General features: G+C 40.5%; 1 protein-coding gene across 3 annotated transcripts in view; it reads left to right on the top strand.

Moving 5' to 3' along the window:
* Positions 1 to 26,823, top strand: part of cwf19l2 (CWF19 like cell cycle control factor 2) — a 137,794-nt gene that overhangs the window by 100,603 nt on the left and 10,368 nt on the right. For all 3 annotated transcript variants that reach the window (XM_043691833.1, XM_043691831.1, XM_043691830.1), the window contains exons 13-15: positions 6,560 to 6,772; positions 17,286 to 17,402; positions 19,895 to 20,050. In XM_043691833.1, the coding sequence (XP_043547768.1) occupies positions 6,560 to 6,772; positions 17,286 to 17,402; positions 19,895 to 20,050 (486 nt within the window). The remainder of the gene's footprint in view (positions 1 to 6,559; positions 6,773 to 17,285; positions 17,403 to 19,894; positions 20,051 to 26,823) is intronic.

Below are 26,823 nucleotides of genomic sequence, written 5' to 3'. Positions count from 1 at the left end.
AGGTGCTTTCACACAAGACTCAAATATTGGTTATAAAATGCATTGACACAGAAAAATCAACAATCTGCCATTCTTTGAGTCAAATGGAAGATCCAGAGATGGGGGGAAAACATCTGTCTCTCTTTATTTCCATCCTCCTAAATAAATAAAATCTTGTAGCCTTAGGAATCCACATGTGATAGTAAACTGCCAGAACTGCACCTTAATTTGATAATATTTGATATATAAGTGTAGGTTATGGGTATTAATGAATTACTGAAGTTTGGAGAACATGACAAAGTAAGTCCAGTTATTGTCCTCCTTGATAGTCGCACTGACTTTCTAGCTGGATAACAATCTGTAATAGGAACCTTACTTTTTTTCTTTCCACCAACATGCCGATTCTGAGGCATATTGTGGTATCTTATTGCTAACACAGATGAGGTTAAACGTGTATGTTTAAGTAACCCAACTTTAAAAAATATATTTTTAAAAAATACACGGAGAGCAACTTATTTGGAGGAACAGTGCAGACACAATGGTCGAATGGTCCCTTTGCTGTAACAATTCTATGATTCTCTGAAAATGTTCTTTATGGAACACACAACTTTGTAAAAACTCCGTATGAGGAAACTTGGGCAAGAATATATTGCAAATTAATTATGATGCACCTGTTTATACACCTAATTTGTTCATTATAAGCAGTTATCGAGTACTGTTACAACACTGAGACAGTCAACAAAATCAAATCAGCCGTCCTATCTCTATATTTGCAACACAGTGAAGCTAAAACATTCAAAGGCCCTCAAAGCTGACGATAATGATTCCCAACTCGATATTTTTGAATAACCAGCACCAATAATCGATACCTGGCACCAGGTTAATGGCTTAAATACAAGATTTAAATGGTTTATTAATAATACTGTCGCTTTAGCAGAGCACAGTTGAGCAACAAAGTATCTAGTTAATGTCTATGATGTAAACCCAATCTTCTTTGATTCTCGTTCCCCAGTCTTGCAAAGCCACAAACAAACAATTAAGGAAAAAATCAAAAGAAAAAAATAAATAAATGAGATTTAACTGGTCAGCTCACTTGAGCAGTAATCTCACGGGCATATATGTCTTGCTGGGTTTCTGAAGACAGCAATGCATGCAGATAGCTTCCAGTAGGCTCTGGGGAATTCTTATATCTGAGATTGTAGTCTCTGAATTTTCATTAAGTTGATAATGAGAGGGGAACCAGGGAGCAGTTAAATCTGTCCTGTAGCTTTCGCAGGCATAATCCTTCTGATTTAAACACAGTCCAGAATCCAGTTCAAGCTCTTGCCTCTTCCTGCCAGATTGCCCATGGAGGGCCAGGAAACATTTCATATTTACCATCTATTTTGTAGAGCATAAGGCCTTTCTGAAATGAAATACTTATAGAACATTCTGCGAACAAGCATAAACTTGCAATTAACATCCAAACCTGGCCTCATAATAACAAAATAACTGTCTTTTGTTGTATTTTTAAAACAAGCTATTCCTCACAGTCCAAAGGGCACCTTCCACTCTCAGCTCACAGTGTCAAACAAAAAGAAATAAATCAGTGAGGGTTCTAACAGTACACCGATGTATAATGTTATGGAATGAATCATTTGAGAGCAGATTCATTTGTATTCTTGAACTGCTTCTCAAAATTCTCTTTCACATCATTTTTTAACAATATTCTGTGTCATCTTTAGTTTGCACAACACTTATGATGGAACATGGAGTTGTTTCCACTTCTTGACATACAGTTTCAAAGAACAATGATTGGACGTGCAAATTATTATACATAATAAAATTCAAATGTAATAAATGATGCTGAATTATTTTTTTTAAAAAAGTAAGCATTTTGTTAAGTTAAATTAATCATTTTAATAATTGTTGAATATAATTTAGACTAATTATATTTTGAATTTTACTTGTCTGATAACTAATCAGTTTAACTTCTTACTGAATAAAATTTATTATGAATTCTGTATCCGATTCAGAACAGAGAACTTTAAGTCTTTTAAGTAGTGCAAAAAGGGACCAAAATCCTTTTTTCCTGAGTCTTCAATGCCGAAAATTTAAAAAGACTTGAGAAATTTGGGGTTTCTCAGCTTTGAATAGTTGTGTCTGAGTCAATCTCTGTTATAAAGGGAGATAAATTCCCTAGAAACAAATACAATGAAAAGCTTCTTAAATTAAAGCAGATTATTCATTTACATTAATTAAAGGAAAATTTGGGAAGTGATGTCAGATACGATGGCATTTGACATAGTTTAATCAACACATTCACTAGCCACCTATAGTAGAACAGAAAAGCTAAACCCGTAGAACTGTTTGCAAGCTAAGTGGAATCTGCAACATAAGGAATTTTTGGTTATTCTGGATGGATCTATTAGGTAGAGCAGAATTTCAAAGGAACATGGGACTTAATGTCAAGAGCTATTTAACCCTTCAACCCAGCTCCACCATTGGATAAGATCACGGCTAATCTGGTTGAGATCTTAGCTCCACTTTCCTGCCTACCCCTCTGTAACCTTATGTCCCTTGTCTATCAAAAATTTACTGAACTCAATATTTAATAAATTAATTGACCTAGTCTCTACTACTGTCTAGGGAAGAGAATACCACAGACTAACCACCGTCTGAAAGAAAAAAAGTTATCTTTGCTTCTGTCTTAAGAGGAAAAACCCCCTTTTTCTTGAACTGTGTCCTGTCATTCCAGTCTCCTCCACAAGAGGAATCTTTCTTCAGGTATCCACCCAATAAATCCTCAGGATCTTTTGTTTCAATAAAATAATTCTCTTTCTAAGTCGAAGTATGTTTCCCAGGGTGGAAATGTCAAATATTAGGGAGAATCGGTATAAAGTAAACAGGAAAGGTTTAAAGTAAATGTGCAAGGCAAGTTTTTTACACACAGGGTCATAGATACCTGGATTGTGCTGTCAGTGGAGGTGGCAGAAGACCATAAGATATAGGAGTGGAGGAAAGGCCATTAAGCCCATCGAGTCCACTCCATCATTTAATCATGGCTGATGGGCATTTCAACTCCACTTACCTTCACTCTCCCAGTAGCCCTTAATTCCTTGCAAGAACAAGAATTTATCAGTCTCTGCCTTGAAGACATTTAACATCCTAGCCTCCACTGTGCTCTGTGGCAATGCATTCCACAGGCCCACCACACTCTGGCTGAAGCAATGTCTCTTCATTTCCATTCTAAATTGACCCCCTCTAATTCTAAGGCTGTCCCCACGGGTCCTAGTCTCCCCGCCTAACGGAAACAACTTCCCAGCGTCCACCCTTTCTAAGCCGTGCATTATCTTGTAAGTTTTTATTAGATCTCCCCTCAACCTTCTAGATTGTAATGAATACAATCCCAGGATCCTCAGCCATTCATCGTATGTTAGGCCTACTATTCCATGGGTAATCCATGTGAACCGCCACTGGAATCGCTCCAGTACCAGTATGTCCTTCCTGAGATGTGGGGCCCAAAATTGGACACAGTATTCTAAATGGGACCTAACTAGAGCTTTATAAAGTCTTAGAAGAGCATCGCTGTTTCTTTATTCCAACCCTCAACATTACATTCGCTTTCTTAATAACAGATTCAACCTGCAAGTTAACCTTTAGAGAATCCTGTACTAGCTCTCCCAGATCCCTTTGTACTTTAGCTTTATGATTTTTCTCACCATTTAGAAAATTGGTAATGCCTGTATTTTTTTTCTAAAATTCAAGACCTCGCACTTACTCACGTTGAATTTCATCAGCCATTTCCTTGACCACTCTCCTAAACTGTGTAAATCTTTCTGCAGCCTCCCCACCTCCTCAGTACTACCTGCCTGTCCACCTAACTTCATATCAGCGGCAAACTTGGCCAGATTGCCCCAAGTCCCTTAATCCAGATAATTGATATATAAAGTGAACAGCTGCGACCCCAACACTGAACCCTGCCATTCTGAAAACGAATCTTTTATTCCAACTCGCTGTCTTCTGTCAGACAGCCAATCCTCAATCCATGCCAGAAGCTCAACTCGAACATTATGGGCCCTTAGCTTATTCAGCAGCCTCCCATGAGGCACCTTATCAAAGGCATTTTGGAAGTCTAGATAGATAACATGCACTGGATTTCCCTGGTTTAGCCTACTTGTTACCTCTTCAAAGAATTCTAACAGGTTTGTCAGGCACAATCTCCCCTTACTAAATCCATGCTGACTTGTTCTAAACCGACCCTGCACTTCCAAGAATTTAGAAATCTCATCCTTAACGATGGATTCTGGAATTTTACCTACAACCATGGTTAGGCTAATCGGCTTATAACTTTTCATCTTTTGTCTTGATCCTTTCTCGAACAAGGGGGTTACAACAACGATTTTCCAATCATCCATGACTTTCCCTGACTCCAGTGACTTTTGAAAGATCACAACAAATGCCTCCGCTATTTCCTCAGCCACCTCCCTCAGAAATCTAGGATGTACTCCATCGCGGCCAGGAGATTTATCAATTTTTAGACCTTTTAGCTTTTCTAGCGCTTTCTCTTTTGTAATGGCTACCATACCTAAATCTGCCCGACTCTCCTTAATTGTTGGGATATTACTCATGTCTTCCATTGTGAAGACTGACGCAAAGTACTTGTTAAGTTCTTCAGTTTTTTCCTTATCTCCCAGCACTAAACTTGGAGCAGCCTAATGCCTATTTTTGCCTCTCATTTGGTTCTTATGTATTGAAAGAAACTTTTACTATGATTTCTAATATTACTGGTTAGCCTACCTTCATAGGTTGGAAGCTTGGAGTTAGAACAAACAGAGTTGTTGTCTCTGGTTTGTTACCCGGATCGGCGCAACATCGAGGGCCCAAGGGCCTGTACTGCGCTGTATTCTTCTATGTTCTATGTTCTATATTTGATCCTCTCCTTCCTGATTTCTCTTTGTTATCCTCTGTTTGTTTTAGTAATATTCCTAATCTTCTAATTTCCCAGTGCTTTTGGCCACTTTATATGACACACACACACCTGACGCCATAGATTTAATTTCATTCTAAACTAACAAGGCAACCCAGCCCCCTCTGCCCACTTCCCTGTCTTTTAGATAAATCCTTGGATGTTTAACTGCCAGTCCTGAATCCCTTGCAACCACATCTCTGTGACGCTTACCACATCATAATCATTCACGATGATTTCTGCCGTTAACTCATCTACTTTGTTACGAATGCTACAAGCATTCAGGTAAATCGCCTTAATGCTAATTTTCTTATCTCAGCAAATACTACTACAACATTTCAGAGGCATTTTGACAGACACATGAACAGGCAGGGATGAAGGGATACAGACCATGTGCAGGTGGTTGGGGTTAGTTTAGAATGGCATCGTGATCGGTACAGACATCATGGGCCAAAGGGTCTGTTCCTGAGCTGTACTGCTCTTTGTTCTAATTGCATCAGTCCAAACTATTTAATGTTATTTAATAAGATAAGGCTTTCAGCCCAGAATTGAGTTGAATGAATCTTCTCTGAACTGCTAATGTAATTTTTTTTTCCAAGTATTCAAAACTCTGCACAGTATTCTTGGTGTGACCTCACCAAAGCCCTATATTACTGCAGCAACACTTCCCTACTTTGACATTCCCTCTATTGAGATTAAAATCAGATCAACTGTGATCTTGTTGTATTGTGGGGCAGGTTTGAAGAGCCGAATAGTCTACTCTTGTTCCTTGTTCATATGTTTAAATAGTTAGCAGTCTCTACAGTAGTTGATCAGTGCAAAACATGGGCTTCCATATAATAAATACATAGCAAGCACAGAAATTACTGGAAAAACTTAGCAGGCCTGGCAGCATCTGTGGAGAGAAATCAGACTTAATGTTTCAGGTCCAGTGACCCTTCTTCAGAAGTCAGGGTTCAGCATCCGCAATTATTTCATTTTTTAAAAAAAATTAAATACTTAGCTCAGTTATAACAAGAGGCACAGTTCCTTACACACACATTCACAGCTGTCATGATGCAGTTGTATCTAATCTATTCAGTGATTCAATTCTATAACACATATAAATTGTTACAAAACTAAGATTGATCTTTCCAGCGAATGAATGCTAGGGTTGCTGAATTGCAAGTTGTTAAGCTCCTAAATTTCACAGTATATCATCCTCAATAATTCAACCACTGGCTGAAGGATGACGACGCCAGCACCTCAACTAAGCATTGGTTTCAGTTAGTAAAAAACTGAAGTTAAAATTTAAATATCAATATTGTCTGAAGGGAAGAACATATTCAACACAGCCTATAAGGGAGGATAATATAGCTTGACATAGTTTAAGTAAGGCCTGGATGTTGACCCCGCTTTTTCTGGAGTTGCTTTAGAATGTGAGCCACAATGACAGTGACACCGACAAAGCTACAGTTCAAGAATAGTCAAAAACTCTTCTGTAGTTTGTAAAGCAACGTATGCTTGTACCTCTTGCCATTGTTGTTTATGGGCATAATGGTCAAAGGCAAAAGTTAATTTGACCATCATTCACTTTTATTTCAGCAATTATTTCAAATATTTTAAAACTGCTCAATTGATCTTTTTTTACAGTTTCTGGAGAAGATAGATAGAGACAACTATACATTGGATGACATGTTTGTGTCAAAAGCAGCCAGAGAAGACCAATCAGGCCAAGATGATGAAAGGCAACGAAATAAAGCTATTCTTGAGCACAAGAGATTAGCAAGCCGCATGGAGAAATGTCAGTTTTGCTTTGACAACCCAGAGCTTCCAAAGCACCTTGTCATTGCTATTGGTGTAAAGGTAAGATAAATAAGTCTCTAAAAGTTACTACAATACACTAGTTGCCACCTCAAAAGCAATAAGCAAAACAGTTCTTTTACTTTAAATAAAAGTGGACCACTCACTATAGGGTGCACTTATTACCATTTGTGAAAGAACTTTCCCAGCAACATTACTGCAAGCAACTCAAGAAAATTCATAGGAACATCATCATTATTTCTTTCTTGGAACATTATCTTGTATAAAATTATTGGTAATAAACAAAAGCAGTTGTTTGACTCCTTTTGGGAAATAAGGAAGAGAAAGTGAGGACTGCAGATGCTGGAGCTCAAAGTCGAGATGTAGTGCTGGAAAAGCACGGCATGTCAGGCAGCATCGAGGAGCAGGAGAATCGACTTTTCGGCCTTAAGCCCTTCATCAGGAATTGTTTTGGGAAATAAGCCAACATAAGTGACTGAGGTGTTAGTGAGGGAGTACTTTGGGACCAGTGACTATAATTCTATTAGTTTTAAAATAGTTATAGATAAAGATAGGCCTGGCCCACAAGTTCAGTTCTAAGCTCGGGCAAGCCATTTTTAATAGTGTTAGACAGGACCTTTCAAAAGCTGACTGAGGAAGGCTGTCAACAGGTAAAGGGACATCTGGCAAGTGGGAAGCTCTCAAAAGTGAGATAACGAGAGTTTAGAATCAGCATATTCCTATAAGTGTGAAGAGCAAGGCAGGCAGGAATAGGAACACTGGATGACTTGAGATAGTGAGGCTCTGATCAAGAAAAAGGAGACATATGTCAGCAAAAGGTAACTGGGGTCAAATGAATCCCTTGTGGATAATAGGGGATATAGGAATAAACTTAAGAGGGAAATCAGGAAGGCAAAAAGGGGACATGAGATAGCTTTGGCAGATAAGTTAAAGGTGAATCTAAAGAGATTCTACAGTATATTAAGGAAAAGAAAGTAACTAGGGAGAGAATAGGGCCCCTTAAAGATCAGCAGGGTCATCAACGTGTGGAGCCACAGGAGATGGGCAAGATTCTTAACGAATATTTATCATCAGTATTTACTGTGGCGAAAGACACGGAAGCTCGAGAATGTAGGGGAGTGAACAGTGTCTTGGAAAAGTTATAGATAAAGATAGGCCTGGCCCACAAGTTCAGTTCTAAGCTCGGGCAAGCCATTTTTAATAGTGTTAGACAGGACCTTTCAAAAGCTGACTGAGGAAGGCTGTCAACAGGTAAAGGGACATCTGGCAAGTGGGAAGCTCTCAAAAGTGAGATAACGAGAGTTTAGAATCAGCATACAGATTACAGAAGAGGGAGTGCTGGGGGTCTTACAATGCATAAAGGTAGATAAATCCCTGTGACCTGATCAAGTGTGTCCTAGGACATTATGGAAAGCTGTGGAAGAAATTGTGCCCCTCGCTGGGATATTTGTATCATCAACAGTCACGGTGAGGTGCCGGACAAGTGGAGGGTGGCTAATGTTGTGCCATTACTTATTTAAGAAAGGTTGTAAGGAAAAGCCAGAAAACTACAGACCAGTGAGCCTAAGGTTAGTTATGGGTAAGTTGGTGAAGGGGATTCTGAGAGATTTTACATGCATTTGGAAAGGCAAGGACTGATTAGGGATAGTTAGCATGGCTTTGTGCATGAGAAATCGTATCTCTCAAATTGAGTGCATTTTTTGAAGAGGTGACCAAGAAAATACATGAGGACAGTGCAGTAGACATTATCTACTGGACTTTAGCAAGGCTTTTGACAAGGTACTGCATACTAGACTGGTTCGAAAGGTTAGATCACATGGGATCCAGAGAGAGCTAGTCAATTGGATACAAAATTGGCTTGACATTAGGAGACAGAGGGTGGTTGTAGAGGGTTGATTTTCAGACTAGAGGCCTGTGATCAGTTGTGTGCCACAAGGATCGGTGCTGGGTTCACTGTTGTTTGTCATTTATTTAAATAATTTGGATGAGAATTTAGGAGACACGGTTAATACGTTTGCTGAGGACTTCAAAATTGGTGGCATAGTAGATAGTGAAAAAGGTAATCTGAGAGTACAATGGAGCGTTGATCAACTGGGCAAGTGGGCCGATGAATGGCGATAACATTTTAATTCAGATAACTGTGAGGTGTTGGTGAGACTAACCAGGGCAGTACTTACACAGTTCACGTTAGGGCCCTGGGGAGTGTTGTTGAACCAGAGTGCAGATGTGTAGTTCCTTGCAAGTAGTATCACAGGTAGTTGGGAAGGCAGGCGTTTGACATGCCTGCCTTCATCTGTAAGAGCATTGAGTATGGAAGTTGGGAAGTCATGTTCCAGCTGTATAAGACATTGGTTAAGAAATTTAGAGTGTTGTGTACAATTCTGCTTGCCCTGATGTAGAAAGGATGTTATCAAACTGGAAAGGGTGCAAAAAAGATTTACCAGGATTACCAAGACTGGAAGTTTGAGTTATAAGGAGAGGCTGGATCAGCTGGGAATATTTTCCGTGGAATGTAGGAAGTTGAGGGATGACCTTAATGACATGCAGACATAAGATGAATAGCCAAGGTCTTTTCCCCAGGTTAGGGGAGTCCAAAACTAGTGGATATAAGTTTAAGATGAGAGGAGAAGGATTTAAAAGAGACATGAGGGCACCTTTTTCACACACACGATGGTGTGTATATGGAACAATCTACCAGAGGGAGTGGTAGATGTGGAAACAATTACAACAATTTAAAAGACATTTGGACAAGTACATGGATGTAGGAAAGGTTTTGTAGGGATAGTGGCCAAACACCAGCAAATGGAACTAGTTCAGCCTAGGAATACTGGTTGGCATGGGCGAGCTGGGCCAAAGGATCTATTTTCATGATTCATATAACTGCAACTGAAGTAGGAACGGTAGATGATGAAACCTCATACAACAAGTCTAAGTAGAATAGGGAACCTACCGCTCCCCCTCGCCATGATGCTGCAGTACAGGCCTTTGGCCCTCGATGTTGCACAACCTGTGGAACCAATATGAAGCCCATCTAACCTACACTATTACATTTTCATCCATATGTTTATCTAACGACTATTTAAATGCCATTAAAGATAACGGGTCTGCTACTGTTGCAGGCAGGGCGTTCCATACCCCTCCTACTCTCTGAGTAAAGAAACAACCTCTGACATCTGTCCAATATCTATCACCCCTCAATTTAAAGCTATGTCCCCTTGTGCTAGCCATCACCATCTGTGGAAAAAGACTCTCACTGTCTACCCTATCTAACCCTCTGATTATCTTGTACGTCTTGTCACCTCTCAACCTTCTCTCTTGAACAAAAACAGCCTCAAGTTCCTCAGCCTTTCTACATAAGACCTTCCCTCTTTACTAGGCAATATCCTTGTAAATCTCCTCTGAACCCTTTCCAAACCTTTCACATCCTTCCTATAAGGCGGTGACAAGAACTGTACGCAATATGCCAAGTGCGGCAGCACCAGAGCTTTGTATTACTGCAACATGACCTCATGGCTCTGAAACTCAATCCCTCTACCAATAAAAGCTAGCACACCATGTTAGTCATGTAGGGGAGTGGCATTGCTAATCGAGGATAGTATCACAGCTGCAGCAAGGGAGATCGTTGAGGAGGGTTTGTCCACAGAGTCCATATGGGTGGAAGTCAGATAGGAAAGGAGCAGTTATTTTATTGGAAGTTTTCAAAAGATCCCCCAGTAGCAACAGAGGAGCAGATTGGGAGGCAGATTTTGGAAAGTAACAGGGTTGTTGTCATGGGTGACTTTAATTTCCATAATATTGATTGGGACCGCCTTCATTCAAATTGTTTGGATGGAGCAATTTTTGTCAGGTGTATCCAGCAAGGATTCCTGACTCAATATGTGGATAGACTGACTAGAGAGGAGGCCGTACTGGATTTGGTGCTTGGCGACGAACCAGAACAGGTGTCAGATCTCTTGGTGGGAGAACATTTCAGTGATAGTGATCACAACTCTTGCAAATACAGTCACATATTTGGGTTAACTCCAGGAAAGATAAGAGAGGTAGGCAGGTAATGCAGGAGTCGTCTGTGGCTATCCCTGTTTCAAACAAGTATATTGTTTTGGAAAATATAGGGTCTGATGGATTCTATGGGGAACGTAGCACAAAACAGCCAAGTTTCTGTATTGAGGCTGGCTCTAATGCAATGAGGTGTACATCGGGTTCCAAGAGATTGATTTGTGTTAGGGGACTCTCTAGTCCAAGGCACAGACAGACATTTCTGTGGCCAGCAGTGAAAAATCAGAATGGTGTGTTGTTTCCCTGGTGCCAGGATCAAGGATGTCTCAGAGAATGTTCTCAAAGGGGGGGGCCAGCAGGAGGTCATTATACGCATTGATACCAATGACAGGAAGGGAAAAGGTTGAGATTCTGAAGGGAAGTTAGAGAGTTAGGCAGGAATTTAAAAAGGACGTCCTTGAGAGCAGTAATATCTGGATTATTCCCAGTGCTACGAGCTAATGAGGGGAGGTATAGGAGGATAGAGCAGATGAATACATGGGAGAAGGGTTCACTTTTTTGGATCATTGGAATCTCTTCTGGGGTAGAAGTGACTTGTATGAGAAGGATGGATTGCACCTGAGTTGGAACGGGAGGGAGACCGAGACCCAGGGACATAGTGAGGATCAATCTGAGACTGGTACAGTTGGGAAAAGAAGTGAGTCAAATAGTCAGGGCAGGCAGGAACAAAGCAAAGACCAAGATAGTACAGACAAATTAAACTGCATTTACTTCAATGCAAGGGAGGGCAGATAAACCCAGGGCATGGTTAGGAACATGGGACTGGGATATCAGAGCAATTACAGAAACATGGCTCAGGAATGGACAGGATTGGCAGTTTAATGCTTCAGGACACACATGCTATAGAAACGATAGAAAGTGGGGCAAGAGAGGAGGGGGAGTGGCATTTAAAGGCTAGCATGACAGCTGTGCTGAGGGAGGATACTCCTGGAAGTTCATCTAGGGAAGTTATTTGGAATTGAGAAATAAGAAAGGGATGATCATGTTATTGGGATTGGATTATAGACACCTAATAGAGGGAAATTGAGAAACAAATTTGTAAGGAGATCTCCGCTATCTGAAAGAATAATAGGGTGGTTATGGTAGGGGATTTTAACTTTGCAAACATAAACTGGGACTGCCATAGTGTTAAGGGTTTAGATGGAGAGGAATTTATTAAATGTGTACAAGACAAATTTCTGATTCAGTATGTGGATGTACCTATTAGAGAAGGTGCAAAACTTGACCTACTCTTGGAAATAAGGCAGGGCAGGTGACTGAGCGGTCAGTGGGGGAGCACTTTAGGGCCATTGATCATAATTCTATTAAGTTTAAAATAGTGATGGAAAAGGATGGACCAGATCTAAAAGTTGAAGTTCTAAATTGGAGAAAGGCCAATTTTGACAGTATTAGGCGAGAACTTTCAAAAGCTAATTTGGAGCAGATGTTCGTAGGTAAAGGAATGGCTGGAAAATGGGAAGCCTTTAGAAATGAGGTAACGAGAGTCCAGAGACAGATTATTCCTGTTAGGGTGAAAGGAAAGGCTGGTAGGTATAGGGAATGCTGGGTGACTAAAGAAATTGAGGGTTTGGTTAAGAAAAAGAAGGAAGCATATGTAAGGTATAGACAGGATAGATCGAGTGAATCCTTAGAAGAGTATAAAGGCAGTAGGAGTATACTTAGAAGGAAATCAGGAGGGCAAAAAGGGGATATGAGATAGCTTTGGCAAATAGAATTAAGGAGAATCCAAAGGGTTTTTACAAATACATTAAGGACAAAAGGATAACCAGGGAGAGAATACAGCCTCTCAAAGATCAGTAAGGTGGCTTTGTGTGGAGCGGAGGTGGGGCAGATGTTTTGCATCAGTATTTACTGTGGAAAAGGACATAGAAGATATAGAATATAGGGAAATAGATGGTGATATCTTGAATAATGTCCATATTACAGAGGAGGAAATGCTGGATGTCTTGAAGCACATAAAAGTGGATAAGTCCCCAGGACCTGATCAGGTGTACTCTAGAACTCTGTGGGAAGCTAGGGAAGTGATTGCTGGGCCTCTTGCTGAGATATTTGTATCATCGATAGTCACAGGTGAGGTGCCGGAAAACTGGAGGTTGGCTAACCAGGTGCCACTATTTAAGAAGGGTGGTAAGGACAAGCCAGGGAACTACGGACCAGTGAGCCTGACGTCGATTGTGGGCAAGTTGTTGGAGGGAATCCTGAGGGACAGGATGTACATGTATTTGGAAAGACAAGGACTGATTCAGGATAGTCAACATGACTTTGTGCGTGGGAAATCATGTCTCACAAACTTGATTGAGTTTTTTGAAAAAGTTACAAAGAGGATTGATGAGGGCACAGTGGTAGAAATTATCTATATGGACTTGAATAAGCGGTTCGACAAGGTTTCCTCATGGGAGACTGGTTAACAAGGTTAGATCTTACGGAATACAGGGAGAACTAGCCATTTAGATACAGAACTGGCTCAAAGGTAGAAGACAGAGGGTGGTGGTGGAGGGTTGTTTTTCAGACTGGAGGCCCCCCTGTGACCAGTGGAGTGCCACAAGGATCGGTGCTGGGTCCACTACTTTTCATCATTTATAGAAATGATTTGGATGTGAGCATGAGAGGTATAGTTACTAAGTTTGCAGATGACACCAAAATTGGAGGTGTAGTGGACAGCGAAGAAGATTACCTCAGATTACAATGATCAGATGGAGTTTAATTTAGATAAATGTGAGGTGCTGCATTTTGGGAAAGCAAATCTTAGCAGGACTTATACACTTAATGGTAAGGTCCTAGGGAGTGCAGGTTTATAGCTCCTTGAAAGTCGAGTCACAGGTAGATAGGATAGTGAAGTAGGCATTTGGTATGCTTTCCTTTATTGGTCAGAGTATTGAGTACAGGAGTTGGGAGGTTATGTTGTGGCTGTACAGGACGTTGGTTAGGCCACTGTTGGAATATTCCTATCGGAAAGATGTTGTGAAATTTGAAAGGGTTCAGAAAAGATTTACAAGGATGTTCCCTGGGTTGAAAGATTTGAGCTATAGGGAGAAGATGAATTGGCTGGGGCTGTTTTCCCTGGAGCATTGGAGGCTGAGGAGTGACCTTAAAGAGGTTTATAAAATCATGAGGGGCATTGATAGGGTAAATAGCCAAAGTCTTTTCCCTGGGGTGGGGGGAGTCCAGAACTAGAGGGCATAGATTAGGTTGAGAGGGGAAAGATATAAAAGAGACAACTTTTTCACGCAGAGGGTGGTATGTGTATGGAACGAGCTGCCAGAGGAAGTAATGGAGGCTAGTACAATTGCAACATTTAAAAGGTATCTGGATGGGAATGTGAAAAGGAAGGGTTTGGAGGGATATGGGCCGGGTGCTGGCAGGTGGGACTAGATTGAGTTGAGATATCTGGTTGGCATGGTCAAGTTGGACCAAAGTGTCTGTTTCTGTGCTGTACATCTGTATGACTCTAAATGTGGTTTCGGGAGCATTTGCTTGATACTGCTTGATAGTTTTGTCCCACTGAGGCAAGGAAGGAATGGTAAGATGAAGGAACCTTGGGTAACAAGGGATGTGAAGGGAACTTGTACCTGGAGTCGGAGGAAGTAAGGGAGATCCTTAATGAATACTTTGCTTCAGAATTCAGTACTGAGAGGGACCTTGTCATTTGTGAGGACAGTGTGAAGCAGGCTGATATGCTGAAGCAGGTTGAATTTAAGAAGGAGGATGTGCTGAAAATTTTGAAAAACATAAGGATAGATAAATCCTCTTGGTCAGACGGGGTATACCCAAGGTTACTACAGGAAACAAGGGAAGAGATTGCTGTGCCTTTGCCAATGATCTTTGCATCATCACTGTCCACTGTCATATGCCAGATGATTGGAGGGTGGCAAATGTTATTCCCTTGTTCAAGAAAGGGAATAGGGATATTCCTGGGAATTACTCGCCAGTCAGTCTTACGTCTGTGGTAGGCAAATTATTAGAGAGGATTCTGAAAGATAGAATTTATGATTACTTGGAAAACCATAGTTTGGTTACAGATAGTCAGCATGGCTTTGTGAGGGGCAGGTCATGCCTCACAAGCCTTATTGAATTCTTTGAGGATGTGACAAAACACATTAATGAAGGTAGAGCAGTGGATGTGGTGTGCATGGATTTTAGCAAGGTGTTTGATAAGGTTCCCCATGGTAGGTTCTTTCAGAAAGTAAGGAGGCATGAGAAACAGAGGGATTTGGCTGTCTGGATACAGAATTGGCTAGCCAGTAGAAGACAAAGGGTGGTAGTAGATGGACAGTATTCAGCCTGGAGCTCTGTGACCGATGGTGTACCGCAGGGATCTGTTCTGGGACCTCTGCTGTTTGCGATTTTTTTGAATTCTTTTGGATGTCGAAGTGGAAGGTTCAGCTAATAAGTTTGCTGATGACACAATGGTTGGTGGAGTTGTGGATAGTGAGGAGGGCTGTTGTAGGTTGCAATGGGACGTTAACAGAATGCAGAACTGGGCTGATAAGTGGCAAATGGAGTTCAACCTGGATAACTGTAAAGTGATTCATTTTGGAAGGTTGAATTTGAGTGCAGCATATGGGGTTAATGGTAGAATTCTTGGCAGTGTTGAGGTACAGAGGGATCTAGCGGTCGCTGTCCATAGATCCAGCAAAGCTGCAACCCAAGTTGATAGGGTTGTTCAGACGGCGTATGGTGTGTTGGCTTTCATTAGCAGGGAAATTGAGTTTAAGAGCCATGAGGTTATGCTGCAGCTCTATAGGGCCCTGGTTAGACCACACATGGATTATTGTGTTCACTTCTGGTCGCCTCATTATTGGAAGGATGTGAAAGCTTTAGAGAGGGTGCAGTGGAGAGTTACTAGGATGCTGCGTGGACTGGAGGGCATGTCTTATGAAGAAAGGCTGAGGGAGCTAGGGCTTTTCTCATTGGAGTGAAGAAGGACGAGAGGTGACTTGATAGAGGTGTACAAGGTGATGAGTGGCAAAGATAGAGTGAATAGTCAGACTTTTTCTGGGAGTAGAAATGGCTATCACATGGTGGCATAATTTTAAAGTGATTGGAGAAAGGTTTAGGGGAGATGTCAGAGGCCGGTTTTTTACAAAGGGATTGCTGGGTGTGTGGAATGCACTGTCAGCGTTGGTAGTAGAGTCAGATACATTGGGGACATTTAAGTGACTCTTGGATGGGCACATGGTTGATAGTAAAATGAAGGGTATGTCGGTTACTTTGATCTTAGAGTAGGATAAAAGATCGGCACAACATCACTGGTCAAAAGGCCTGTACTGTGCTGTACTATTCTATGTTGTATTTGTCTGTGCTCAATAAATACCCTTTGACCTGACCACTTGTTTGTTCTCAGAAAGTGAATAGCATATAGTCAGTTCCTACTCTGACAATCTCTGTTTCCAGATTTTGTTCAGAATATTGTGTATTAGAAGATTGCTTGGTAATTTTATGCTCTTCTGCTTACTTTTGTGCCAACATCGAAAATCTCCCCTGTGCCTTTGTTGAATTGAAACTAAACACATTTCTAAAGAATGGATATGTATTTTTGCTGTATCTAGGACGGAGAATGGTATGGATTTTCCAACAAGAATATTAGTGAGACACTGAGTACAAACATGATTAATGTCTAATTTGAGTAGTGATATCCAGCATTTTCACATGAAGAATTGTATTAAAATTAGCAAGTTGCGACTGATGTTGTCCTGATTCACCAAAACCTTTATTCTAACAGTTTCTTGTCAGAAGATTTAGCACTCAAGCAGATAGGAACATAAACATGTGATAATTGACCATTAGATACCCACCAAACACATCCAAGAAATACTGAGGGCTTGCCCATTCAAATGTTATGTATTTTAATATTATGTGAAAGTATATGAGAGATTAAATGCAAAGTTAGAAATGTTTAAATAATATTTTTATCAACTTTTCTTTTTGTTTCTTTTATCAATCTCACTGTCTCTTACTCTGTCCCTTTTCCTTCCCTTTTTATTTCATTTTTCATATTTAGTATTCAAGCTGCCACTTGCTTTCGATTTATGTGCCTCAGTCAGGATTCTTTAATCTGATTACTTGAGACATTTCATCATTTTCCCTGTTCATGCAGGCTGCCCAGCCTTGATAGAATAGCCTTGTTTTGATTATATAATAACTGCAAATTGCCATTTGTAAACCCACAAAGATTGTGTGAATGTCTCAATGCAATGAACATTGAGTGCTATGTTTTGCCATTAATTACAAAATCAAGCATTATGTTTGTGCCAATGCAGTGTACTGTAGTATTGCATTGTAATTGCTGCAAATTTACTTGAAAATCTCTACACTTCATGTCTGGTCAATAAGCTGTATGGTAAAATATGTTAGCAATGCTTTTAGAATTTCTTTTGAAATATGCCTTGATCTAGACCAATAAATTATATGACACATTTATTTATTTTGCAAATGGAACTTACAATGGAATATTGTGTCGATTTCATTATATGAATTCAGGCCTTTCTCTAATCCATAGGTATACCTGTGTCTGCCCAATTACCAGTCAATGACTGAAGGTCACTGCCAAATAGTACCTCTCCAGCACCACACTGCAGGTACCATACTGGATGAAGATATCTGGGAAGAAGTGCAGGTCAGAATAAAACTGTAAATTATTATTTTACCTAAATTAAAGTACTTTTCTAACAATGATATTATATTGAAACATGGCTCTTAGTTTAATTTGAAACAAATATCAATATTCTAAGACATGGTAGGGCACTTTAAAAAAAGATGAATTGCTGGCTTGGTTTACTTGCAAATCTTATTCTCGTGAGGTGAATAACCAAAAAAAGATGCATTAGACTTATTAACAGCAAAGGTATTGTGCTGAAATGAGCTTGATTTGAAAAGTAAATTTGACTATTCTGGTAATCACTTAAATTAACATTTTTGAACAGGTTTATAAGACTGAATTTGAAAGCTTGCTGAGAAGGTTATGAATGATAACTATCAAAGAATGCAACAAAATTGATGAGGAGACAGGGTTTAATTTGTAAATTTCCCTTGATAGTTTTAAAAGGAATGTTCCAGGTCAGCTAATTAAAGCTGTAAATCAAAACTTGTTTGCTGTTGATGCACTACATTTTCTCCACTGGCACAACAGATTAAAGTGGGGAGAAGCTTAACCATATGGGCCAAGAGGTTCTGGGAATTAGTTAGCTGACTTCAACTGGTCTGGGAATGGGAAATTACCAGACTTTCAGCTTCTAGTCATTAGACCAAAATTATTGCAGACATTGCATATGCATGGATTGTGATATTCCCAGAGGCTGAATACCCTGCTGATACCTAGCGTCCAGTTTTTGGCAGCCTTTGCTAAAGCTCCTATATCTTCAGGGGTTTAGAAGATGACCATCACTTGTGGAACCTGCCAAAGCAAATTATTGTAGCCCAGATTTTTTCAGTTGGTGTTATTTTGATGTCAACATTAGCATCTCCAGGAACATTTTTTTTAACCAGTATGTTTCCTGCTGAATGAGAAAGGAGATATTGCTGAATTTAATCCAGAAAATTAAGTAGATTAATTGAAGAATAGCATAGGCCACAAGCACTGCTGGATTTAACATTATATTATCAGGACTTTATAAAAATGATAAATTTCATTATCCATTACAGTTGCAAATAATATTGAAATGGATGATTTGCTGATATACTGTACAGGAAGATCCTACAGTTAATGAGATGCTTTATTATTGAACTTTAAGGTTGGCGATCTAATCTGGTTGGGATCTTTTCTAGTTGCTGTGAAAAGTAAGCATCCAGATCTTGGAGACACTGGCCACAATCTTCAAATCCTTGTTAGATGCAGTGTTTGTGCTGAAGCACTAGAATATAGCAGATATTACATCCTTGTTTAAGAGAGGGAAGAAGGATTAACCAGTCAATGCAGGCCAGTCAGTTTAGCATTGGTAGCAGGAGTGCTTCTGGAAACGATAGTACAAGAGAAAATGACCATCTAACTCAACAAACTTGCACAAAAAGAGAGATTTGTTGAGGACGAATTTTGTTTGTCTAAACAAAAACAAAATGCTTGAAATATTCAGCAAGTCTGACAGATCTGTGGAGAGAGATGTAGTTGCCTATTCAGATCTGTGACCTTTCACCTGATGCAGCATGAATACAAAATTAACTGGTGAAAAAAAATCGTTTTACTTTAATATCATATGGTCAAGATATCTGTATCTTTAAGGTACATGCTTGTGATGTCATCACTGCATTGTAGTATGTGACCTGAGGGTGTGAAGGTCTAGAACTCTACCTGATCACTTGAAGCATGATGAATTACTGCAATCCAGTGAAAGATGCTATGTTCTGAATGGGGCAGTTTAAAAAGTGGTGCGAGAAGAAGAAAGAATCAGGTTGGCAGGACAAGTTAACAAAACAGTTAATAAGGCATATGAAATTCTGGGCTTTATAAATAGAGGCAAGGAGTCAGGAAGTGATGCCCCACCTACGTTCATCTCCAGTGTACGAGAAAATAAGTTGCAGCAATATGGAAAAAAAAGTGAGGGCTTGGACTTAAATAGATTGTTCCTGAAAAGAATGGTATAAACTGAGTTGCTTCCTCTGTGTCATACTATTCTATTGTATCTTGGAATCTGTTGAAAGATTTCTTGTGCTCTGAGGTATCAATTTGAAAATCAATGCTGTTGAAGAAGACCTTTACTGTAGGATGTTGGGGGAGGGCGATACTTTGGTCACCTCATTAAGGGGCATTTAGGCCTGTACATGGGTGAATAGCATTGGCTTCCTGCTCCTGATGGGAGTCAACTGAGATATGAAAATTACAGCCCTTAAACAAATTTTTAAAAATCATGCAGACTGAAAGAAATGTAATATGATACAAAGCTCTGACTCTGCATAGAGATAACTGATGCCATTCAAAAATGGTTTAGACATTCTGACATCAAATGAGAACGGGGTAAATTGGTTAACGTTTCCTACCCTAATCAAAGTGGATCCTGGATTTTTTAAAAATAGATTAACCTGGATTCTGATGCAGGATTTTGTTTTTAGATGGTTTTAAAATTAATTTGTTTCCTCTGTCAAGGCACAGGACTAAATTATATGTCTTTTTGACAGCTGTTTCGAAAAGCCTTGGTGAAAATGTTAGAAGACAAAGGACTCGACTGTGTCTTTTTTGAAACCAATATGCATTTAAAGAAACGTTTTCATATGGTCTATGAATGCATTCCTCTACCAAAAGAAGTGGGAGACATGGCTCCTATCTACTTTAAGGTAAGACATATATATGGACAGGAGTAGCAGGAATAGTCATAGAGCTGTGCAGCATGCACATAGGAACTTCGATTATCTGAATACCAATTATCTGAAAGTCGGATTATCCGAAGGAGATCTCAAGGTCCTGATAGAAACGTACATCAAAGGCATGTTTCCAACAGTCATCACATTTTTTGTTTACAGTGATTAAACAGGCACCATCTCCAAATGACTGACCTCCTGCCCTCTCTCTCTCTCTCCCCCCACACTTTCCCTGGAGTTTTACACGGGTGTACCCTATTCCCCACCCCACCCATTGCCCTGTACGGGGGAAGGGTGAAACCGGTCAAAAGGTTGCAGTACACAGGTGTGTGTGTGTGTGTGTGTGTGTGTGTGTGTGTGTGTGTGTGTGTGTGTGTGTGCGTGCGTGCGTGTGCGCGCGCGCGCGCGCACACTATTTGGAGACTTACCCCAAAAGGGCAGCTGCAGCAGCAGTCCTGTTGGTGTACTGTCTGGCTGCCCCAGAGTGGGAGGCGGTGTTGAATGGGTTTGTGGGCGGGGTAGGTGGGGGAGTGTTGAATGGGGTTTGGGGGCGGGACAGGGTTCTGGAGGTGGTGTCAGTCGGTGATGTGGGTAGGGTCTCGCGAGCTGAAATGCTGCCTTACCTCCTGGAGGAGCAGACTTTAAAAACTCCGAAGCCCAGAGAAAAGGCATTTAATCGATGATCCGAATGAAATAATGCCCACCAGTCTCATTTGGATAATCGGGGTTCCTCTGTAAACAGATCCTTCGGTCCAACTTGTCCATGCCGACCAGATATCCTGAATTAATCTAGTCCCATTTGCCAACATTTAGCCCATATCCCTGTAAACCCTTCCGATTCATATACCCATCCAGATGCCTTTTAAATATAATTGGACCAGCCTCCTCCACTTCCTCTGGCAGCTCATTCCATATACCACCATCCTTTACATGAAAATGTTGACCCTTAGGTCCCTTTCAAATCTTTCCCTACTCACCTTAAATCTTTGCCCTCTAGTTTTGGATTGTGCTACCCTATGTTGCCTATTCATCCTATCTATGTCCCTCATGATTTTATACACCTCTATAAGCATACTCCTCAGCTTCTGACACTCTAGGGAAAAGTAGTCCCAGCTTATTCAGCCTCTTCTTATAGCTTGAACCCTCCAACCCTGTCAACATCCTTGTAAATCTTTTCTGAGCCCTTTCAAGTTTTACAACATCCTTTATATAACAGGGAGACCAGAATTGAATGCAGTATTCCAAAAGTGGCTGAGCCAATGTCTGTACAGCTGCAACGTGACCTCTCAACTCCTACACTCAATGCACTGACCGATAAAGGAAAGCATACCAAACGCCGCCTTCGCTATCCTGTCTGCCTGCAACTTCACTTTCAAGAAACTATGAAACTCTACTCTAAGGTCTCTTTATTCAGCAACACTCCCCAGGACCTTACCATTCAGTGTATACATCTTGTCCTGATTTGCCTTTCCAAAATGCAGCACCTCACATTTATCTAAATTAAACTTCATCTACCACTCCTCAGCCCATTGGCGCATCTGATCAAGATCCCATTGTACTCTGGGATAACCTTCTTGACTGTCCACTACACGTCTAATTTTGGTGTCATCTGCAATCTTACTAAATATACTTCCTATATTCACATCCAAATCATTCATGTAAATGACAAAAAGCAGTTGACCCAGCACTGATTCTTGTAGCACAGTGCTGGTCACAGGTTTCAAGTCTGATAAGCAACTCTCCACCATCACCCTGTGTACCTACCTTCAAGCCAGTTCTGTATCCAAATGACTAGTTCTCCCTGTGTCCATTTAATTGTTCTTGTGACACAGAACATTAAGAATTTCAGAAATATGCTTCAGTTTCAAGACTAACTTATTCATTGATTCTTAAAGCTGAATGATGTTTGCAATTTTTTAAATAATGTTTTGGTACCTTAATAGAATATCTTAACATAGTAATTTGCAAAATATTTTCTTCTGTCTTAGTCTCATTGATAATTATTCTAGTCTTTCACATTTAGGAAATGTTTTTGAAAATTCAGTAACATTTATTAAGAGAGAGGGAGGGCCACCTTTCCTACTGTTTTCTCTTCATGTTCTACCAAGTTTCAGCATGGTTAACAGTATTGAGATATTCTTGGTGAGAAATTGAAGGGATAAATTGTTCATTTATATTCTCTAGTGCTGCTGAGAATGTTCTTGACTTCCCAGAGGTCAAGCCCAGAAATTTACACAACAGCGGCAGAGAACATTGATGCTGAAACCACACTCTCCCTTGCACCAGTTGCTGTCACATACCCTATATAAAGTTCCTAAAGCCACTTGGACATCCCCTGAAAGAAGATAATCAGGAATATAGGTGGAGGATGGGAATGGAGAGTTGTGGCTGTCAGGATGGGACCAGAGTTGTGTGTTTGTGCCAGGAATAGTGGGACTTGTTTGGGTGAGACTGGTGGCTGAAGTCCCTGGAGGTTCAGGTGGGAGGATAGTAGAGAGTTGAATTGTGAATTGGGTGTCAGTTTTGTGGTTAGCCAGATGTTTGGAGTAGTTTTTAAATTCTCTAATGTTTCCTTTGCTAAGTGAGTTGGAACTCTCTGAAGTCTTCAACTGTGATTCAGAGTTAGAAACCTTTTCTGAGTTGCTGGACAGTTGCCCATCAGAAGTTTCATCTTCCCGTGATTCCATGAAGCCGGCTGTTTCGGGGCATCTCTCATCTGTGCTGCTGAAATAACTTGTCTTATTGGAAGATCTGGACCCAATTTTAATTTAAGAATCTGCACCCGAAATTTTACTCTGCTCCCATTGTGAGAAACGGTTAATACTTAATACTACGTCACCTTCTTTACTATTTTGGGTTTTGGCTATAATCATTATATACATCATTTTAAAGCCAATTTTGATGACAGTTATCCACAGTCATCTACATCTGATACATTTTGTGCTCATAGAGTTGCAGCAGCAAATTAAAATGTGGTAAACCTAAATGAGAGGTAATTGGTATAAAAATATTCTTAGCGACAGTAAAATATTCCTTTTTAATAACTTCAAGTACTCTCACTGATTTTCTTTGTCAAAGGGATTATTCTGTATTACCTATGGTGTTATTAAAAACAAGAAGTTAAAAATTAACTTCTGTAAGAAGTGCTAAGTACTGCTGGTGCTAAAAAGTGAAATTATTTTTCAAACGATCTCCATGCAAATGTTTGATTTTTGTGATTACCTGTACGGCATGTTTCTCAAATTTGATGCAAGCTAAATAACATGCGAAATCTTTACAAATCAAGTAGTTTTGAAACGAAAGTACTTTTATCTTTGAAATAACTGTCAACTATAAATATAGATAAATAACATTGGTTTTTTTGACCAAATATTGTTTCATTGAAATAACGTTAGACAATACTTTACAAATTAAACTTCAGTATACAGGAATCCCCAGTTTTTCGAACATTCGCTTTATGCCAATTCGCTTTTACGAAAGACCTACTTTAGTACCTGTTTCTGCTAACCGAAAGAGGATTTTCGCTTTTATAAAAACGTGAGTGGTGTCACCAGAGCCTTCCCCAGGGACTACACTCAGCATCAAGCTGCCATAGCTTTGAACTGTGTCTGTGAACATCTGTGCTTTATCTTGATTTATTGTGTACATCCGTTAGCAAGATGTGTCCTCAGGTATCCAGTACCTCCCACCACCCCAACCTCCAACAGCCTTTACTATATGTTAGTATTAGTTTAGGTTTTATATGTTATTTGGTAGGTTATGTTTTAGGTCTGGGAATGCTCAAACATTTTTCCCATATGAAGTAATGCTAATTGCTTCTTCCTTTTACTCCATTTTGGTTTACGAATGGTTTCATAGGAACGCTCTACTTTGGGATGGTGGGGGACACCTGTATCAGGATTTAGAAGATCTAATGGTGACTTTGCACCTTATGTTCAGTAATCTTCCCAGATACCAAGGAGAACACCATCAATTTTCTCATGGTTCAGAAGATTGCCAACATAACACTCATAACTTATCATTTAATTTTCATAATATGGCATCATGGAGTCATAGAGATGTACAGCATGGAAACAGGCCCTTCGGTCCAACCTGTCCACGCCGACCAGATATCTCAACCCAATCTAGTCCCACCTGCCAGCACCCAACCCATATCCCTCCAAACCCTTCCTATTCATATACCCATCCAAATGCCTCTTAAATGTTGCAATTGTACCAGCCTCCACCACATCCGCTGGCAGCTCATTCCATATACGTACCACCCTCTACGTGAAAAAGTTGCCCCTTAGGTCTCTTTTATATCTTCCCCTCTCACCCTAAACCTATGCTCTCTAGTTCGAACTCCCCGACCCCACGGAAAAGACTTTGTCTATTTATCCTATCCATGCCCATCATAATTTTGTAAACCTCTATAAAGTCACCACTCAGCCTCCTGCGCTCCAGGGAAAACAGCCCCAGCCTGTTCAGCCTCTCCCTGTAGCTCAGATCCTCCAATCCTGTCAACATCCTTGCAAATCTTTTCTGAACCCTTTCAAGTTTCACAATTTCTTTCCAATAGGAAGGAGACCAGAATTGCACGCAACAGTCGAACAGTGGCCTAACCAATGTCCTGTACAGCCGCAACATGACCTCCCAACTCCTGTACTCAATACTCTGATCAATAAAGGAAAGCATACCAAATGCCGCCTTCACTATTCTATCTATCTGCGACTCCACTTTCAAAGAGCTATGAACCTGCACTCCAAGGTCTCTCTATTCAGCAACACTCCCTAGGACCTTACCATTAAGTGTATAAGTCCTGCTAAGATTTACTTTCCCAAAATGCAGCACCTCGCATTTATCTGAATTAAACTCCATCTGCCACTTCTCAGCCCATTGGCCCATCTGGTCCAGATCCTGCTGTAATCTGAGGTAACCCTCTTTGCTGTCCACTACGTGTCCAATTTTGGTGTCATCTGCAAACTTACTAACTGTACCTCTTATGCTCGCATCTGAATCATTTATATAAAGGTCAAAAAGTAGAGGACCCAACACCAATCCTTGTGGCACTCCACTGGTCACAGGCCTCCAGTCTGAAAAACAACCCTCCACCACCACCCTCTGTCTTGTACCTTTGAGCCAGTTCTGTGTCCAAATGGCTAGTTCTCCCTCTATTCCATGAGATCTAACCTTGCTAATGAGTCTCCCATGGGGAACCTTGTCGAGTGTCTTATTGAAGTCCATATAGATCACATCTACTGCTCTGCCCTCCTCAATCTTCATTGTTATTTCTTCAAAAAACTCAATCAAGTCTGTGAGACACGATTTCCCATGCACAAAGCCATGTTGACTATCCCTAATCAGTCCTTGCCTTTCCAAATACATGTACATCCTGTCTCTCAGGATTCCCTCCAACAACTTGCCTACCACTGAGGTCAGGCTCACTGATCTATAGTTCCCTGGCCTGTCTTTACCACCCTTCTTAAACAGTGGCACCACGTTTGCCAACCTCCAGTCTTCCGTCACCTCACCTGTGACTATCGATGATACAAATATCTCAGCAAGAGGCCCAGCAATCACTTCTCTAGCCTCCCACAGAGTTCTCAGGTACACCTGATCAGGTCCTGGGGGTTTATGCACCTTTAACTGTTTCAAGACATCCAACACTTCCTCCATCTATTTCCCTATAGTCTATATCTTCCATATCCTTTTCCACAGTAAATCCTGATGCAAAATATTCATTTAGTATCTCTCCCATTTTCTGTGGCTCCACACAAAGGCCACCTTGCTGATCTTTGAGTGGCCCTATTCTCTCCCTAGTTATCCTGTTGTCCTTAATATATTTGTAAAAGCCATTTGGATTCTCCTTAATTCTATTTGCCAACACTATCTCATGTCCCCTTTTTGCCTTCCTGATTTCCCTCTTAGGTATACTCCTACTTCCTTTATACTTTTCTAAGGATTCACTCGATCTATCCTGTCTATACCTGACATATGCTTCCTTCTTTTTCTTAACCAAATCCTCAATTTCTTTAATCATCCAGCATTCCTTATACCTACCAACCTTTTCCTTTCAACATAACAGGAATATACTGTCTTTGGACTCTCGTTATCTAATTTCTGAAGACTTCCCATTTTCCAGCCATCCGTTTACCTGCAAACATCTGCCCCCAGTCAGCTTTTGAAAGTTCTTGCCTGATACCATCAAAATTGGCCTTTCTCTAATTTAGAACTTCAACTTTTAGATCTGGTCTATCCTTTCCCATCATTATTTTAAATCTAATAGAATTGTGGTCGCTGGCCCAAAAATGCTTCCCCACTGACACCTCAGTCACCTGCCCTGCCTTATTTCCCAAGAGTAGGTCAAGATTTGCACCTTCTCTAGTGGATACACCACAGGACTTTGTCTCCATTGTTACATTTGGGGTTTGGTCAGAAGATGACCAGTTTTCAACTTTGTATTCTTGTGAGTGATTTTCACCTCTGTTGACGAGAAGGACAATACCCCCATCCACCATATTTCCTTTTGTGCTCCTGTCCCTGCATTCCTGATTACCTTTAAGGCTTCCCCATTTCTATTCAGACTCGTTGTATAACAGTTAAAGCTCCCCATAAACCTACTGAGCCCACTGCATTGAGAGTTGCCATGTCCTTGTTGGCCCCACGTTCTTCTCATAGAGTCATAGAGTCAGGCAGCACAGAAACTTTCGGTCCAACCAATCCATGCCAAACATAATCCCCAACTAAACTAGTCCCACCTGCCTGCTCCT

The sequence above is a fragment of the Chiloscyllium plagiosum genome, chromosome 6, assembly GCF_004010195.1.
Source record: "Chiloscyllium plagiosum isolate BGI_BamShark_2017 chromosome 6, ASM401019v2, whole genome shotgun sequence".
Taxonomy (NCBI): domain Eukaryota; kingdom Metazoa; phylum Chordata; class Chondrichthyes; order Orectolobiformes; family Hemiscylliidae; genus Chiloscyllium; species Chiloscyllium plagiosum.
The sequence above is the reverse complement of the archived record's forward strand: the minus strand, read 5'-3'. Positions and strand labels throughout refer to the sequence as shown.